This window comes from Scardinius erythrophthalmus (assembly GCF_964197995.2).
Source record: "Scardinius erythrophthalmus genome assembly, chromosome: 3".
In the NCBI taxonomy this organism is placed as follows: domain Eukaryota; kingdom Metazoa; phylum Chordata; class Actinopteri; order Cypriniformes; family Leuciscidae; genus Scardinius; species Scardinius erythrophthalmus.
In genome coordinates, this window is record NC_138223.1 from 9,774,665 (window position 1) to 9,794,733 (window position 20,069).

Genomic DNA, 20,069 nt, shown 5'->3' on the forward strand with positions numbered 1-20,069 from the left:
ATGTTATTTTGTACTTGTGCATGTAATAAACAGAATGCAAAATAACAGGGTAAGAAAAACGAGAGATTCACTAGACATAAAAACTAAACTAGAGTATGGTTAAGTTTGGAATTAAATACATGCATACTGCATATACACTCACCTAAAGGATTATTAGGAACACCATACTAATACTGTGTTTGACCTCCTGTCGCCTTCAGAACTGCCTTAATTCTACGTGGCATTGATTCAACAAGGTGCTGAAAGCATTCTTTAGAAATGTTGGCCCATATTGATAGGATAGCATCTTGCAGTTGATGGAGATTTGTGGGATGCACATCCAGCTCCCGTTCCACCACATCCCAAAGATGCTCTATTGGGTTGAGATCTGGTGACTGTGGGGGACATTTTAGTACAGTGAACTCATTGTCATGTTCAAGAAACCAATTTGAAATGATTCAAGCTTTGTGACACGGTGCATTATCCTGCTGGAAGTAGCCATCAGAGGATGGGTACATGGTGGTTATAAAGGGATGGACATGGTCAGAAACAATGCACAGGTAGGCCGTGGCATTTAAACGATGCCCAATTGGCACTAAGGGGCCTAAAGTGTGCCAAGAAAACATCCCCCACACCATTACACCACCACCACCAGCCTGCACAGTGGTAACAAGGCATGATGGATCCATGTTCTCATTCTGTTTACGCCAAATTCTGACTCTACCATCTGAATCTCTCAACAGAAATCGAGACTCATCAGACCAGGCTTCATTTAATACCATACTCATAATTTTTCCAGTCTTCAACTGTCCAATTTTGGTGAGCTCGTGCAAATTGTAGCCTCTTTTTCCTATTTGTAGTGGAGATGAGTGGTACCCGGTGGGGTCTTCTGCTGTTGTAGCCCATCCGCCTCAAGGTTGTGCGTGTTGTGGCTTCACAAATGCTTTGCTGCATACCTCGGATGTAATGAGTGGTTATTTCAGTCAAAGTTGCTCTTCTATCAGCTTGAATCAGTCGGCCCATTCTCCTCTGACCTCTAGCATCAACAAGGCATTTTCGCCCACAGGACTGCCGCATACTGGATGTTTTTCTCTTTTCTTTGTAAACCCTAGAAATGGTTGTGTGTGAAAATCCCAGTAACTGAGCAGATTGTGAAATACTCAGACCGGCCCGTCTGGCACCAACAACCATGCCACGCTCAAAATTGCTTAAATCACCTTTCTTTCCCATTCTGACATTCAGTTTGGAGTTCAGGAGATTGTCTTGACCAGGACCACACCCCTAAATGCATTGAAGCAACTGCCATGTGATTGGTTGATTAGATAATTGCATTAATGAAAAATTTAACAGGTGTTTCTAATAATCCTTTAGGTGAGTGTATACTGGTAACACGTTTTATTACTTCTCATCATTGTTCTGCTCAAAATGATTCCGAACATATCCCGTGTCTCGTCTTCTAGGCAATCAGAAAGGGAAATGCCAAGAGGACAAATGTTCACTTCATAATTCAAAATCTCAAAGCAAATGATCATCTGATGTCATCAGAGCAAGGAGACAGGAGAAGAGGAGATGTGAACGAGAATGAAAGAGAAGACTGGTGAAGATTACAAGCTTTAAGAGTTCATTAGAGTGTCTTACCAAGGGAACCACGATTCTTCTTGTTTACTGCTCATCAGGTCACAGAGAGCAAAGAAAGAGAGAATAAAGAAATCAGAAAAAAAAACATTCCTCTCACTAAAATATCTCATATATCCTCAAACTTTAAGCCCAAAACAACATCAGCTCTACTGTTTTTGGCCCCTCCGTCACACCTACGACATGTAATTAAGGGAATTCGCTGACCCATGACCTGCCCCTAATGGAAGAGCCAAACTTATAAGCTTCCTGCTTTCACTTTAACCAACAAAATGAGCTGCAGAATGTACAAAGAGTAAACAACACACACACACACACACACACACACACACACACACACACAGACAGACAAACAAAGAAATGCATTTTGACCAGTATTTCATTTTGATATTTCAAGAGTTTCAAGATTCAACAAATGTAAATATTGAATTGATTCGAAGGTTTCAGATACCAAAAATATTTGTCCTACAATTTTATTTATCAATAAAATGAGTGTGGGTGGATTAGCTCGGATCATTTGAAATTTGATGATAAATATGACAATATATTATGAGTTCATATTGAGATCCCTGACGTTTGTTCAAGTTGTGGGGTCGGTAAGATTTTTAAATGTTTTTAAAATGAGTCTCTTTTTAAAATGCTCACCAAGGCTGCATTTAATTGATCAAAAATCAAGTAAAAACTAAGAATGTGAATTAATAATACAATTTAAAATAACTGTTTTCATTGTACTAACTTATTTTACTAAATAACTAACGCCATCATCAAACATTTAACAGCATATAAATCAAAACTGCCTAACGTTACCGAATAATATGTCAAACTCACAAAGAGATATAGGACTGTATAAAGTCAGAATTGCGAGATAAAGTCACAACTGTGTGTTATAAAGTCAGAAATGCGAGATGTAAACTCAGAATTGTGAGATAAAAAAAAATCGCAATTATCTTTTAAAATGTTTTATTCTGTGGCAGAAACATGCTCCCATAGTTCTTTCTATAAGAGCATGAGAACATATGTTCAGATACAGAACATTCAAAATATTCTGGGGGCCATGAAAGTTTTGTGAACCTTATCAAAAATGCTGGCACTGGCTGGCAACCATTAAAAAAACGCAGGTGGGAAAAGAGTTAAGGTAATGTCTTTCCCGCTCTCTGTCTCACACCACAAACTCAGCAAATGCTGTGCTTTAATTGGTTATATATTAGACGGGTGTCGTAGGAGAAGTCACACTGTGAGAATGTGACCCAAAATGTCTGGCACTGCCAAAAATGCTAGAAATAGCAAGTGACACAGTACACATTATAAAATAATAACATTCCAAACTAAACAAACTGTGCTACATTGTTTTTCACACGACCTCATTACATGAATCTTTAATCTAGTTTTGTAAAGAAATATCTTAACAGTGAGCTCTGGCCTGGTTAGCAAACATGCTTTGACAAAATGTGTTTTCCAATCTCGTCCCTGAGAGTGAAACAAGAGTCTTGCTCAAGGTCACCACAGTAATTAGGAAGACATCTGAATGATTCTGGTTCCGATTCTGATTGCACTTAACGATTCTGAATCCTTCATGATTCTTTTAGTACGTCTGAGGCAGGTTTATTATAGTTAACTAAGGGCCATTTCCACTGTTTTCTCCTAATAGCTGAAAACTTTTCATGCGTTTTGGCTGTTCATTTACACGACAACTGCGTTTTGCCAGCCTGAAATGCTGTTACTGAATACTGTTATCGTCTCTATGTTAACAACAAAACGCGAATTTGTGAAACCGCTGGCGTCATGCGTATTACCGTATTACACGTTAATGTTTATATAACGGTTAGTTCCAATCCTTGATTCTGATTGGTCAATAGCTGTGCTTTATTCACCGCTTCACCCAGCTGTTCTACAGTATTTATCACTACACAACACCCCAAGCAACCACTCTTAGTAACTTAAACACATGTTTGATCTCATCGATATTGTTCATTGAAGCTATAGTATAGTATTGTGAGAGATCGAGTAAGCGAGTGTACCTGCATTTACAGTAGATATCACATTTTCCTTCAGGTCAGTCATATTCATTATAAAAAAAAAAATCTGTTTGAATGTCCGCTGCGATATCTTGTCCTTTAAACAGTTAAGGGGTTTTTCCGTGCCCATAGTCATCTGTCAGTTGTGTCTTCCTTCTCTGTGTTCACAAGTTTGATTCCTTTCAATTTAAAACTCTTCTCTACTGACTGACTCACTCACAAAGACGGTCTTTGCCGCCATCTATTGGCGAAATAATGTACTGTATGTAACTTTTGTTGTTGTTTACGGTCAGGGACTATTTTTTCCAGCGGAAGGAAGGCTTTTAGTGATTTTACTTCATAAAAGTTGCATAGATACATATTTTTCGGCTTTAATAGTTGTATTGTGTGGTAACCGTTTTATAAAAGCAATAAGGTACTCGAGGCAAGTGCTGTATCGTAAATAAGTAACGGCTGAAGAGGTTGCAGGTAAACCCTGTAAACCCTAACGCTCAAAATAATTAATTGGTTTGAGTAGGACAAACTTAAATTAAACGAATTAGTTCAGTCAAATTAACTTTTATGAGTATTTAGCACTTTCTTTTTCTTTCAAGTTCACAGAACTGATATATTTTAAGTAAACTGAACTGTTTAATTGTTTTGAGTTTTATGAAATTATTTATTTTAATTTAGACGAACTTAAGTTTAACTGAAACGGCTGGGATGTCTATTTGCCGATGGCACTCGAAAGGGAGAGTAAATGCTAAAATTAAATGTAATATAATGTTTGTTTGTTTTTTGTGTAAGATTAATGTTAAGTGTGAGATTTAGTAGTGATCAATGTTTTGTTATGCTAATTTAGAAGAATTTCTGTTAATGTTGGCTTTAGGATAGTTACCATCATGGTGACAAGTGGTGCATGCAGCTTGATTTGAGAGCAAATAATCCCTTTATATAGATGCGCTCATACAGCAAATGCTTCTGTATAACATACTATTGCTAATATGTTAGCAAATTAGTATGTTAGCAGATTAGCTTTTTAAAGCTAACTAAGTTTATACTAATAAAAGTGTTCACATTGAGATTACATGAAAGTTTTAAGTTAATTGTATGAACTAATGTACTCATACATTTTAATTGTTCTTAACTTGAAATGTTTAAGTACAAAATAAAAATCTGCTAGTTCTGCTTACTTACTTTGAATTTCAGAACGTAAAAAAATTTGAGGCAATTGATTGTCTTAAATGTTTTGAGTTCTGCCAACTTAATCGGGTTTACTGTGTACTTCATAGATTTAAGTTAAATTAACTGAATGGAATTAGTACTATGAACTTTATTTACCCAAGTTATCTTAACAATAAGTTATTGAGTTAATTGGACACAAATCAAATATTTTTTTTATGCTTAAATTGTTTGAGTTTATAAACTTAAATGATTGAAGGCAATCGGTTTCCTCAAACGGTTTGAGTTGAACTAACTCATCAGGTTTTACAGTGTAACAACGCCCTTCAGCCGTTACTTATTCACGATACAGGTGCGTAATGTTTCTTTACAAAGTGACATCGCCAACTACTGGCCTGGCAGCAGAATACAGCGTTTTTATTTGTAAACTGAAACAAAAATGTATAAAAACTACATAGACTTTTTTAAAAATTAAAAAGAAATAATAAATAATTATAATAAATAATAAAAATGACAAAAACAAACAAAATTGCTACAACTTTACATTTAAAATGAAACAATTCGGATTTAAATTAGACCAATCAACCTTTTTATGTAACTGACTTTTTGAAAAAAAAAAAGATGACCCCTCTTGAAGAAAAAAATTAGATGACTAACTTGTTTGCTGGTCTGAGGAAGTCATATGGGTTTGAAACGACCCAAAGGTATGTTGAGAGAATTTTCATTTTTGGGGGGCAAAGTATTCTTTTATGACAACAAACCACGTATACTGTTTACATAAATTGTTCTGAAAAAGAAAGAATGCAGCTGTTTAGTCACAATACAAGATTAAAAAACGCAAATGATCATAACAGATTAATTCGTTAACACTGTAAATGGGTTCTCTGCATTGGAAGAAATTATTCCCAGCAGTCTGCTGGTTTATACTGCACATTTTTGTCAAATGTATGAGATCATATAAAATGCATACAAAAATGTGCACATTGTGTTTGTGATTGCACACACACACACACACACACACACACACACACACACACACACACACACACACAATCAATTTCTGCACTCCAATCGGTTATTCATTAGACGGGTGTCGTAGGAGGAATGTGAACCAAATTCTATAACGTTGCCAGATAAGATTCATCGCAAAGACAATTTATCAGCCAGTTATGTGATCCAAGACAACAGATTTTGCCTTAAGACGAAATAAATCTTACACAACTTGCACATTTTGTCTTAGGCAACAAAATAGCGTGGAAAATTCAACTCGGCTTTAAGCTAAAGTTTGCTCTCATTAATGCACAGGAGAAACAGCTGAGATATTAAAGAAATCTCATTTGTGATCTTTCTCTCGCTCCTTCTCCCACCCATATTCTCCTGAAAACTTTACAAACACGAACAAGGGTGAAGTACAAAGTGAGTGATGAAGTTTCAGGGAGGATGACGATGTGCCGGGGCAAATGAAGAGCAGAGGAGAGAGAAGAAAGGACACGAGAAACAGCGGATGAAAGGAAAAGAACAGGATAAGCATGAGGGAGGAAGTGAGAATGAGAGACAAGTCATGAAAGATTTACATCATCAGGAACTGACAGAGGAACACCAGCAGCATCAGATACATGAGAGAGAGAGAGAGAGAGAGAGAGAGAGAGAGAGAGAGAGAGAGAGAGAGAGAGAGAGAGAGAGAGAGAGAGAGAGAGAGAGAGAGAGAGAGTGGATAATTCAAACACAATCCCATGTTCATGCATGAGCAGAAGCCACACACATGCATATGACTATAATATTTGGACTGGAGGCGCATGTTATTCTGATCATCTGTCACTCTTAATATCTGGATCTGTAATTGAACAGGAGAAGATAAAATGCCATGAAATAAACAGATGAACCCCTCTTCCTCTCTCAATGTGCATTCCTACCTCTGTCAAAGAACTCAGATATGACTTCATGAATATCTAAATGAATTTGGAGCAGCAAGGGTAAACATGATTAACTTTTCATTCATAATGGAAGGGTTAAAACATCAATGTCTGATTGTACTTGCAGTTCTTGATTTGGATTGCACTTAAAGGGATAGTTTGCCCAAAATGTTTGAAAAATTCCATCATTTTCTCACCCTAATGTCGTTCCAGACCCTATCTGAATGCCTTAGTGTTTTTGGTACATACAATGAAAGTTCAAAGTAGTTTGGACCCAAAAATTCTTCAAACAATCTTCTTTTGTGTTCAACAGATAACACAAAGTCATACAGGTTACAGACAAAGTCATATATTCACAGACATGCCGCTGTGAGCAAGTAAGACTTAACCCTTCGTAAACCTTTGCGCTGCAAACTGCAAACAGCAACACTACTAGTATTTGAATGTTGAGCCGCAGCTCATTGGCTGCTTATGACACAGCAACCAATCAGCTGTGCCATGTAGATAATGATGTTATTGTGCGTTTGATGCCGATTCATAGTCCTTGTGATGTGCGTGATCTAACAGGCACACGGTAGCGAGTCGTTTAAAAACGGCAACAAACATAAAATACAAATACACAAATAAAGTCATTTTATGCAAAAATGTTAATGTGGGGGGTGTTGCCTACACCGTGTTATCCTCTTTTTAAAATTTGCACCCTGTTGACTTCAATGGGGCAAGTTTTAAACCTGCTTTTACCCTCTTAACATCCTTGATGTGTCATTACAAGTGCACAGGTCATGTGAGTGATTCCTTTAGAGTTAACACGGGCGAATCTGACTGCAGTAGATGTGAAAGATATGAATAAAAATGAAGTTAATTCGGCCAGCGCTCATACCTGTGTTTACATCCTGTTTTCGGTTGAAGTCCAAAGTAGTCGATTGTCGAGTTCACGCGCATATGTTTAGTTACCTATGATCAAGCGCGTGAACTCGACAATTGACTACTTTGGACTTCATTTTAACGGATGGTGTAGCGGATGATGTAGCAATACTGTTGTTAAAAGCGCGAGGCGCCGAAAATCGCGCTGTTTGCATCCCTGTTTAGTGCGAGTTCTGCCAAGAAGACTCAATTGTTACGTCCAGGGCTCCAGACTAACTTTTTTTATTAGGAGCGCTGTAGCCCCTGACTTAAAATTTTAGGAGCGCAAGCAGAAAATTTAGGGGCACACCTTCACATTTTCCCCCTAAATAACTATTACAGACAAATGCTTTGATAATAAATAGATTAAGCGTACAGAAATTATGGTGCAGTTTTATTTTAAGATCACAGGGCTCCAGACTAACATCTGAGGGCCGCGGCTCTAAGTTCTACAGAAAGTATTTGGTAGCACTGTGGGATGACAAAGCATTGAGCTAAATTTGAGGTGTATAGATAAAGTTAAATTTAATTATTATCCTTCATAATGTCTTAATATTATTTCAAAAGCAAAATGAGTGACAAAATAGATATTAGGGAGTGAAAATAGCCAATAAGCACCCTCAGCAGCTGTTTACAATGGTAATTTAGTCTTCTTTTTTTAAAAAAAGTGTGAGTTTTCCTACTTCTTGAAACTTTCAGTTTTATAAATAGAGACAATCTTTAAAGGATGAACAAAAATGTTTTGGTCGACACATAAAAAAAAAATATATATTTTAATAGGATATAGTTTTGAAGTGCTGTAAAAAGATGTGTAGGCTACTTTCATAACCACAGTATACCATAGTTATAGTTATGTCTGGTTCAGAATACGCAATTTTTTTGTCTGTTACTATAGTCAATGTATCAGATTACACGATTTCGAGTCTCGACTCCTAAAAATCTTGTCATGTCCTGGACAAGAAACATTGTCAGACTACACATTGCTTTACGACCAGTCATCTCGAGCCGTCTCACACACATATTCACTCGCACATGTACACACGCACGCACACACTCTCTCACTCTCTCTCTCTCGCTCGCTCGCTCACTCACTCACTCACTTGCGCGCGGACGCGACGTCGGTTGTCGCCCACTATGAACGAGATGAAATTTACTGGTCGCACATGTGCGACTGGATGTAAAATTTAGTCGCACACTCTCAAATTTTGGTCGCAAAATGCGACCATTTGGTCGCAGTCTGGAGCCCTGACGTCACTTATTACCTTCTCATCTATCCAATCATGTTCTAATACTTGTACTTTAAAAGATCGGTACTTACACATGTCTGAGTTCGCAGATGCTGACGCAAACAATTACCTACATCCTCACCACCACCACCACCAGGATGGTCCCTTCCCCTCCATCCTCCCCACCACCACCAGGATGGTCCCTTCTCATACCTCCCGGGGGGTTGGCTGCACCCCTGCCTTCGTCTTCAGGCAGGAAATGCAGATTCCTCTACCCTCGGATTGCGCGCTATGGACAAAATTTTGGCTATGCCAAAGAACTCTATAAAGTTTTGCTTGCTGGGCTGTTAATAAATATATGCTTTTGTTACAACATTTTATCTCCCGAGTCTTTCTGGTAGAAGTACAGTTTCTGTTCGATTGACTGAGGTATTGAAAGAGAACGACGCTGAGATTGTGCTGTGAATGAAGCATGTAAGACAGAGATAAAGTGAGTGGAAACAGGACAAAACAGAAATTACAAAGGGATCTCTATCCTTTCTCCTTTGCACACCAGCACCTATTGACCCTCTCCAGCTCCAGTGTCAATCACCTTAATGAACAAGAAAGCGAGGTAAAAAGAGGACAAGTGAGAAAGAGAGGGATGTCCACTCCATAGGTGTAATTCCCTGCAATTTTTCCCACTTACCCTCACCAGACAAAATAGCAGAGCTGCCTCTTGCCTTTGTCAGGTAATTCACACACTTAGAGTCAATCCAGTTTATTCTTCCAGTCCGTAGCAGGCAAGGGTGAGGAAAATAAGTCTAAAAGCCAGATACTTATTTTTGCAGTCTTCCTGGTGTCTGGATGAATTCATAAGAGCTGGATTTCAACATTTCCCTTGAGAGTACTAACAGACTTAGCTATTAATATACTTTCAGGGCTCATTTTAATCGAACGTATCTTCCTGTTCTGCCGGCAGAGATCTTTTGATCATGCCAAGAATGCAGGAGGAACGCCGGTTAATTAAGAAGTATGACCCAAAAGAACTTCACAGATCACCTTTGAACACTGTCAGTGAATGGCAAATTGCTCGATCAGGAAAAACTTGAAACATCTTCACCTAGAAGTTTCGGTCCTTTTCGGTATATCAATTTGAGTCTAGAATAATAAAATGATGTTTCTCTAGTTTAATTTTGGTACGATGTACGATGAATCTCATTCAAATAGCTTGTGAAACCATTAGATTTTTAATCACTTAAACTTAACACTTAAACTATACTTAAAAATCAGATTCACAAATGATTCACTGATATTTGTTATCCTTGTGTTTCATAAATAAGCTGCAAATGTCAACTACACCACAAAACGAGACATTTTGTCCTGATTTTGCTTTCTTTGTCATCTTGTTGAGCTTAGTAGCCCCTCCCACAGTGAAATCCTGTTGGTCAAATGTATAAAAAGTATGTCTTTTTATGGTTTTTGAAATATCAAACCATTTTGCACAATCTGCCTTATTCATACTGTTTGTAAGACCTTGTTCATAAAAGCCCCGTCCAAAGTACAATCTCAATTATCCAAAATCCTGCTCCACATATTAAACATCTTACATGTTCCGATAGGCTGCGATTTAGTCATTTTGTGCAACATGTTTGCTTTCTGTGAGCACAGAATAATTACTTGGAAACAGCGCAAGTCTTTTTGAAGGTAAATACAATACACTCCATAATCAACAGCAATTAGGTCCAAAATCCCAACTACTATACACTCCATGGTTCTGAATTGGCATGGACATGATCTCAAGTCCCCTGCGTCTGAGTGTGTGATCAGTTTAGTCGTCTTTTTAGGAGTACCTATTGGCCAGTTATTTTAGTCACAGCATGTCTGGTCATGTTTAATGGTCTTCATATTTGTCCCAAAATATGGTTTAAGCCTGCATCTAGTTACCAAGAGTTCAGATTTTCCTCACTAATAAATTGTGATTTTACCACAGGTCACTAAATAAAAAAATAAATGAATGTATATCAGCTGATATTGAACATAAATTGAACAAAGGACCTTTATTAGTATTGAGTGAACCAGTTTGCACGTCTGAAAGTTATACAGTATGAGCAGCGCTTGTATATCTGACCTCTTAACGTGCATGTTAAGTGACGTGTAACGGCATTAATTAATTAAAAGTGTCAAAGTCATCCAGCCACAGCGGACCGAATTAAAGAGGTGACTCTCTGAGGGCTCTCAATATCTCTGAGTCATACCACTGATCTACCTTCAAAAACTCGACGTGTTCAAACAGTCCTCCAGTCAAACTCATTACAGCTCTAAGTATATCCGTGAAGGTTAGAGTGTGATCTGAGATCTGAAGATACCTCAACATCTCCGAGCTGTTTAAAGTTGTGTGGTTAAACTCGGGTAATTGGGTCATGAGGTCTGTGACTCAGAGTCATGCCAAGTGAGTAAACAACAGTTGAGAGTTTTTAAAGTTATAAACAACAGCAGGGGCTTTAAGAGTTGTGCTCATTTGAGGATTCATTAAATAATTCACTCAATGTTTATTCCTTTGTGCATTCATTCATTAACCCTTTGGCACGTACGATCACGCCGGTGTGATTAGAACATTCAGTGCATCATACAGACTATATAAATTGACAACGTGTTTTATTCATACCAGATACACATTGTGTATGTATTAGATATCTATAAAATCGACGTGTTCTAAATCCGACAGATCCGATTCTCTGAATTGCGGTGCAAACTAACATGTTATAGATCACCTAACATGATCATTATAAAGGTTTATAATAATAATAATCTGCCTTAAATATTTAAGTAAAACTGAGGGTTTTTTTTAAACTGAGTTTTAAAAATGAGTTGAACTTATATAAAAACGTGAAAAATTCTTAAAGTCCCCCTGTAGTCAATAATTACTCTGGGGGGTCAGCTAGAATATTTGAAACTTATGTGTGAAAGGGTTAATTTACGGGCACATTTTCTCAATCAATCACTTACTCTTCACTCACTTATTCACTCTTTCTACTTCAATCGATCATTAACTTATTCACTGACTTCATTCATTCAGCCCTCATGGAATGATTTCTGGAGGATCATGTGACACTGAAGACTGGAGCAATGATGCTGAGAAGTTAACAGGAACAAATTACATTTTAAAAATTATTCAATAGAAAACAGTCTTTTTAAAAGTTTTTCTTTTCTTTTTAGGGCAATTTTCCACCGGACAAATTGCGCTTGTTAACTCATGATTTCTGTTCTGTGTGTCTGTGCGCACCAAGCTTGCACTTCTATCTACTCCTCAACCAGACCACCTAGAGACTTCGGGTTTTCGGCATTATGTTAAGGAAGGTCTAATCTCGGGAACACACAAAAAGATTTACTATCTCGTAGTGTTGTGATCCCATGAGGTGAGAAAATTGCGCTAAAACACTCACCGAGTTTTTATTACTTTTTTTCAATCAAATAAATGCAGACATGGTGAGTATAAGAAACTTATATTTAAAAAACAGTAAAAAACTGAGCCCAAACTTTTGAACGGTGCCCTCATGTATATTGTTGAACGTGGATTAGAGAGGCTCAGGATGCTGCTGCTATGAAGCACACTGACAAACATGAATTAATCCAGTTTACTGTCTAGCTGCAGGAGTGACTCATAGGCAGCTTGACTCAGGGACATGTCAAGTTAGACACATTCAAATAAAAGCTTTCTGGTGTAAAACCACATCGTAATGGGAGGAAAAAATAAATAAAAACAAACAAACAAAGTGATGCAAATACTACTCTAAACTCTCTCACACACGCACATACATATTGAAGACCTTCAGGGCTGAGGCCCAATGGAGTTTTAACATGGGGGATAAATTGCCTCAGACTTGACTCTCAATGTGGGGTAAATCCAGATAACGATTCAAAGTAAATTTTGTTAAAGTCCCCCTGTGGTGGAAATCAAGCGTTTAATGTTGTTTTTATGACTATGTGGTGCTTTAAATATGCTTTAAGACAAACCATGTACAAAGGCATAAGTCAAAACAATTGCTGAGTATTTTCTCCTTAAAACTGCATTGAACCAAAGATGATTTTTAAGGGATACAATTATTGACTACAGGGGGACTTGCACACTAACATACAGATGGCATCAAAGTTAAAAGCATGGACTAAAAAACACAAATGTCCATTTTAAACCCTTCCTTAAGCAAGAAATAAGACTTTCTCTCCCACATATAACTTGCGGTATTCCTCCTTTTTTGGAGTTACTTGTTATTTTACAGACACTTTTTAATGGAAAAGTTCAGAGTAACTGTATGAGTTGCCCTGAAGCAATGGATTTAAATGAGACACAACGATAACAGAACCGGATTTTGATTTTAGTAGGTTTCTTTGAAATCCATCAGAAGTCCATATTCTTAAACAACACTTCCCTGAAGAAGATCCTGAACACAGCACACTCTTTTATGTCTTTATTTCACTGCGGTTGAGTACTATCAAGTTTTAAAGGGAAATTATAATGGAAAAAAGTTGTTCTCTTGCACTTTGGCAATAAAAGAAGTGTATTACATACTAAAGAAAAAGTGATCTTCACCAGTAAGCAGAGGTTTATCAGTCACAAAAGAAGATGTTTACAAACATAATCCATAAAAGTAGTGTCACACAAAACTAACATAAGTAACATTAAGAGTAAAGTGTTGTTATTGTTAAAACTAACATGAAAAATTACAGAGCGCAGAGCTGTTGCCTTTGTATAACATCCTAAATCAGTCACTTATCAGATTCCATTTCGGTTTACTTAAGGTATGGAAGTAAAATAATGTCAAATGTTTTTGAAATAAAAAGCCTGTTGAATTGCACTACTTGAAAAAAAATAGGCATTGCATTAACCATGCTTGCATTTTAATGCATTGTATTTTTTAGGGCTTGCATTTTTATGGGCTGAAATTCAACATAGTTGAATATTTAAGCTGTGAATATTTCAATTAAAAACATTTCAAACACAGTTTCATTATTAAAAATTCAATAACCCATATTCACCTGTCATATTTCACTTCAAAATATTCAAACTGTTTAAAAATACAACCTATAATATTCAACAGGCAATTTTCGTCCATTTTATTTCGCTTTGCAAAATTCGCTTCCACAAATTCAGTGGTTCAAATTCGACAGTAAATTTAACGGAACTGCAGGAAAAGCAATAGACTACCGAGATACTCTCCATCTGCTGTTAGTCGACCTCACCAGCAGGTGGTGCAAAAGCGCTTGTTGTTGACGAAGACAGAGCAACAGTTAGAGCAAGCCATTCATTCATAAAATGAAAATGAGCTGTGTCAGTATATATGTGGAAAAGATGATAAAGACACAAAAGCTGTGTTTATGTTTCATTCAATAACTTGTTACTTTCCCTGTGTAGCATGTCATCAGCTTTCTCTACATGAACAGGATTATAATCGGTTTCCCTCAATATACCTCACACTCGAGGATTCCCCTTCTGTCGGGACAAAACGCTTAACGTAGTTTATGGACTAATACAGAGATATAAAAGACCAAACTTGCACCTTATTGGGGATGTAGGCTGTAGGCTACTATATAGGCTAGATGGACTAAGAATATGAACGTAACGTGCAAAGTTTCATGCTGAGCGTTTCGTGATATACTGGCATAAAATCAACACTTGATCAATACTAACACTTTCTCTTCTCTTTTCTCTCTCTCTCTCTCTCTCTACAGTATATATATATATATATAATAGGCTATGCCTACGTGTATTGCATTAGCTTAAACTGGGAAGAGTCATAGCACTTGCATATTGTTGTCCTCCTATTGTTAGTTTAACTGTAAATCGCTTTGGATAAAAGCGTCTGCTAAATAAATGACCAAATGTAGCCTAATAAATGTAAAATTGACTTAACATTGGACATTCGCACATTTAGGGACCGTCTCAAAAGTTGCATAAAACATTGGCATACACGTTTCTAACTTCAATAGCAAACTTTAATTTATTTGAATAAATATCAAAAATCCAAAGGGTGCGCATTATGCCTGACACTACATGAACACTTTACAGTTGGTTTTATTACTGTAAATCGTTCTATTCAAATGCTATTGAAGTTAGAAACGTACATACCAAAGTAGTATACACTTTAGAGACGGTCCCTAAATGTGCGAATGTCCAACATCAATGCCAGTCTATCACTGGGGAAACGCTCAGCATTAAACTTTGCGCGTTATTCTGAGTCAATCTGCTTGCCTGCTTGCCTGCGAGTTGTATCACTGTAATTAGTCCATTAAGCTATACGTTAAGCGTTTTATATGTCCAGCAGGGGAATCCTTAAGTATTGAGGGAAACCCTAATAGCTTGCATGCAGCACATCGCCACAATATAAAGTTAAGGCAACTAAACAACCAAGAGAAATATATGTCAATCTCAAAAATGTAATATTGGATCTGTATATCCGCATCGGGGAATAACATTATAATCTTGTTCACGGTAGAGAAAGATGCTTGTAGGCTACACAGGGAGAGTAACCGTGAAGACACTGAATTTAACATAAAACCGCCGTCATAATAATCACAAATACACTTGCATTGCTGTTAAATGAGTTTTATGAATGAATGGCTTGCTCTAACTGTTGCTGGTCTTCGTCAACAACAAGCGCTTTTGCACCACCTGCTGGTGAGGTCGACTAACAGCAGATGGAGAGTATCTCGGTAGTCTATTGCTTTTCCTGCAGTTCCGTTGAATTTACTGTCGAATTTGAACCACTGAATTTGTGGAAGCGAATTTTGCAAAGCGAAATAAAATGGACCGAAAATTGCCTGTTGAATATTATAGGTTGTATTTTTAAACAGTTTGAATATTTTGGAAGTGAAATATGAAAGGTGAATATGGATTATTGAATTTTTAATAATGAAAATGTGTTTGAAATGTTTTTAATTGAAATATTCACAGCTTAAATATTCAACCATGCTGAATTTCAGCCCATAAAAATGCAAGCCCTAAAAATACAATGCATTAAAATGCAAGCATGATTAATGCAATGCCTATTTTTTTTCAAGTAGTGCAATTCAACAGGCTTTTTGTTTCAAAAACATTTGTCATTATTTTACTTCCATATTAAGGCCCCGATATACTCATGGCAAAGTTATCTTCTTCATAAAAAAAAGTTGGAAATACCTTTGCAGCAATTTATTGTTGGCGAACATCCGAGAGCTCGTATAGATGAGTGTGTAAATAAGTGCTGCACACTTTCCTCTCAATAACAAAATAAACACATAACAAAAATGACAGCGATGAGAAAACAGCAGTAAAGAAAGCATCTGATCATAGCGATGTGGATATGTTTGCACAAGCGCTGCAATTCACACCTACAATCACGTTTATTTATATAGCATTTCATTCAAGATATTGCTTTAAAGCTCCATGGGGTTAAAGCATCATAAGGTGCTGCTATGCGGTTGCTAAGATACTAAGGGTGGTTGCTAGCGTGTTGCTATGCTCGGTTTCTTTAGGTGGTTTAAAGCTCTTTAAAGGTGTTTTTACTTGTGTCTGACATCGATGGACTGAACAGAAGAAATTAAAGACAGGTTAGGTGATTTGTTCCAGACACATTTTTTGTTTTGCTGGTTGAAAGACTCTTCACATCCTGATAGCAAAGTGGTCTAAATATATTAATACAGTATGTATATACCTCGTCTGTTGAAGACGTAGGACCATAAAATGCTCATCCAATCAATACAATGTCCTACCTGCCAGTCAGCGTATGTATTTTCATACCTCTGCGCACCTGCTCACGCAGACATTACAAGTCATCAGCGATGTTTCATGATATACAGAGTTAGACACAAGTCAGTCAGCAAGCACCAAAACCGAAACAGCAGACACCTTTTACAGTTCCTCCTGAACCAAAACAACAAGCTTTTGCTTTCACGCCATAACAACTGTAATTTTGAAGAGATGGAAACCTGTGACGTTATACTCGGAGCGGTTTGTGACTCGAATTTATGCCTTTCAATGGCAACACTATCAACGGCGAAATGAATCTGCAGCAGTCAGGTGGTACAAGTCAGTGCTCTTTAAGTTGTTTCTGTTCATTATTATTGTAATGTTATGTGCTTTGAGATATGAGGTAGTTTAACCGTCTCTCATGACGCTTTTTTTTGCTCCCTGCTGTACGCGTTGTGTTTTAAAGGAGGCGTGGCTTTGGAGACGCTCTGAAGGGAGGGTGGGATCTAATGCTTTCAAAGCTAGCTCGCTACTGCTAGCCTCTGAAGATTCCCTTCCCTACCTTTAACCAGAGAAGATTTTCATGTCAAAGAAGGTGGAGCTTCAGAGCACACCTTCCAATTATGTAATCGCCACCAATGGTAGTTTAAAGGTGTTTAGCAATCGTTTCTAGAAAGTTCGCTTTGGAAAGTTGTTTCGACCTCCTGAAATGAACTCCAAAGAACTTTGTTTTGGCCTTATTTTGTTCAAAACGACATCAAACCAGTTTGTTCTTCGATTTCGCCTAAAGTATGTTTGGGACTTTAGAAGACAGCATACAACAAAGCAGCCTAGTATGTTACATAGCAGAGCTAGTATGTCTACAGTGGAAATTACAACAATTGTATCACTCAGGCCCATAAACATACACTTACAACCTCTACGATATGAACAGAGAAAAGGACACAAACATCTTTAGTGGACGGTAAAGAGGGAGGAAGCGACCTTTCAGTAAACTACTCAGACAATAACGAGTCTCTCTCTGTCCCTCCCCCCTCTCTTTCTTTCTTTATCTCTAATGATTTGGTTAATTCTCTTGAAGGAGACTTTGGCTCATGTTGTGTGAGTCAGCTGCCATTGTGAGATAAAAATTTGGCCTGCGTGTTCTAACTGGCAAAGACAAGACCCCGCTGAGGTCACAGACAAACACGGACGGACACACACACACACACACACACACACACACACACACACACACCGAACACAGCCTTGTAATTAAATATGAAGGGGGAAATCCTTCATGTTAAAACAAGGTGAGTAAATGTCTTTAAAGATGACGACAAATGTAGACAAAGAGGAAGGCTGTGGAAAGCATATTCTACTTACACTACTAAAAGTATCTCAGAATCAACTTAAGTCAGTATTTCCATCAGCTAAGAAGGAATACATACGATTTTGGAAGCTGCAAATCAATCTGAAATGTAATGAACCTTGTTATAAGTTGGAAAACAAACAACAATCTACAACAGACAAATTGGGAGAAAACTTTCCAGTGAAGCCTTTTTGAGGAGGGAGGTTGTTTAAAAGTGACTGTGATAGATACTGACATACAGTAGATCTCCTGAAGAGAAATGACAGAATGAATGTCTTTTAAACTTCACCTTCTAAAGCAACAGCAAAGTCAAATCGAGAATATCCTGACAAACACTCGAAGGCAGGCTGACAACAAAGATGCAATACACTGAAATAGCTAACAAAATACTTGAAGAGAACCAACTATATAAGATATTTGGTACCACTTTCTAGGAGGTCTGTATAAAGACTTATAAACATTTTCATAGTGCCTCATAAAACATAATATGGTCCATTATATGCATGATTTAACTCAAGAAAATTGGTGCTAATTGTGTATTTAATGCAAACTCATAAAAAAAAACTATAATGTATTATAACTGGATAAAATAATATACTAGAACATATAACAGATTAAAAGGTGAATTAAAATACATTGCAAAAGCATGATCAAAGATGTATTACAAATGTATTGTATACAGCGGGGACTAAAAGCCCGAGACTGCAATGAAAATCTGGGATTTATTTCATTTAAACCTGCACCTAAATAAGTTCTTGGATTTTGAAAATGTAAAAGGCAATTAGAAGTTACGATAGAAACGAAGAAATATTTCAGATTTTGCACTATCGCAGGCCACTGATCAAATTGACCATGTTTAAACTTCTTTGTAAAGGTCAGACGTTTTCATATCATGCTGGATAAAACGGATAATCAGGCTTGCACAAACTTGTGGAGTCCCTGACATGTTCATGACAAAAAGTTTAATTGCAAATTAGATCATCAGCAGCATACTAATTTGTTATTATGAAAAGAATGCAAAATAAGAGCATTTTCACTAGTGGTGATTTTATACAAGGAATTTAATTATTAATTATAATGACTTTATGGTTTTTGATTACGGAATCAGCAAAAATAAATAAAAATGTTTCCTTTAGAGACGGGTTTATGTGCACAGATTTGACTTGAGCGTTCATGCATGATCATTAACAACATAAAGCTTTGCTGTCAGCTTCTGATGTTGGTATACTTCATCATAACTCCTACTGTTCCATAACACCATCACCCATCACTCACAATCACAGCAGGCCTGTGTTTCATCAAATCATTCTATTTGATTTGATTTGATTGAAACAGAAAAGCAGGACAGTATTAAACTTACAGATTAATCAAATATATATATATATATATATATATATATATATATATATATATATATATAAAACGGTGACTGAAGAAATATCAAACACCAGATCCTTGGACAAATAACTGTTGGCTGTAAATCTCATCTAAAGATTAATGAGCATGTAATTTTCCAGATGTGTTAATCCAGAGCTGGATATGTTTTAATCTTGAGGATTAGATGTTTGGGACAATGATAAACTTGACTGGATTACAGTCTTCACATTCAGTGGCAGTGTTTGAAAGGTTTTGCTGATTAAGGATGAAATTTGCAATATTTTCAGAGAAATAACATAACACACTGAGGTAAATTCAGTAATTCACTACTATCTTTTTTTCCTTTACTTTTTTAAGAAATCAATACTTTATTCCGCAAGGGCACAATAATGAATAAAAAAGTGTCAGCAATGTTACTAAAGGTTGTTGTTTTTTTAATAAATGTTTTTGAACCTTATTAAGCAGTACACCTGTTTTCAACATTGATAACAAAAATAATTTTTTTCTTTAACCCTGGTCCTTGTTTGGTCATTTTCGACCGAAAAATGTTACGTTTCGTTATTTTAGATGTTTTTACTTCATCGGAATGGTACGAAACTTGGAAACTTGGTTTTGAAAAAAATTCATGGACATGATTTGAAAAGGTTAAATGGTCCTGAAAAAAATAGCCACACTTGTATTATTCGCGGTCAAAAACGACCACAGAAGAAAAAAATGGGAGAAAAATGTCATCTATTGGAAACGTTTGGTACTGCGCACATACAAAATCTTACTGAAATCAAATTTTTTGAGATATCAACCTCA

At 36.8% G+C, this 20,069-nt stretch overlaps 1 protein-coding gene across 1 annotated transcript in view; it reads right to left on the minus strand.

The window, feature by feature from the left end:
• The window catches only part of LOC308688923 (protein sidekick-1-like), a gene marked incomplete at its 3' end in the record, with an annotated part of 148,797 nt that overhangs the window by 10,765 nt on the left and 117,963 nt on the right, over window positions 1–20,069 (minus strand). Inside the window, exon 7 of the mRNA XM_081362359.1 lies at window positions 1,618–1,644. Coding sequence (XP_081218485.1) covers window positions 1,618–1,644 — 27 coding nt within the window. The remainder of the gene's footprint in view (window positions 1–1,617; window positions 1,645–20,069) is intronic.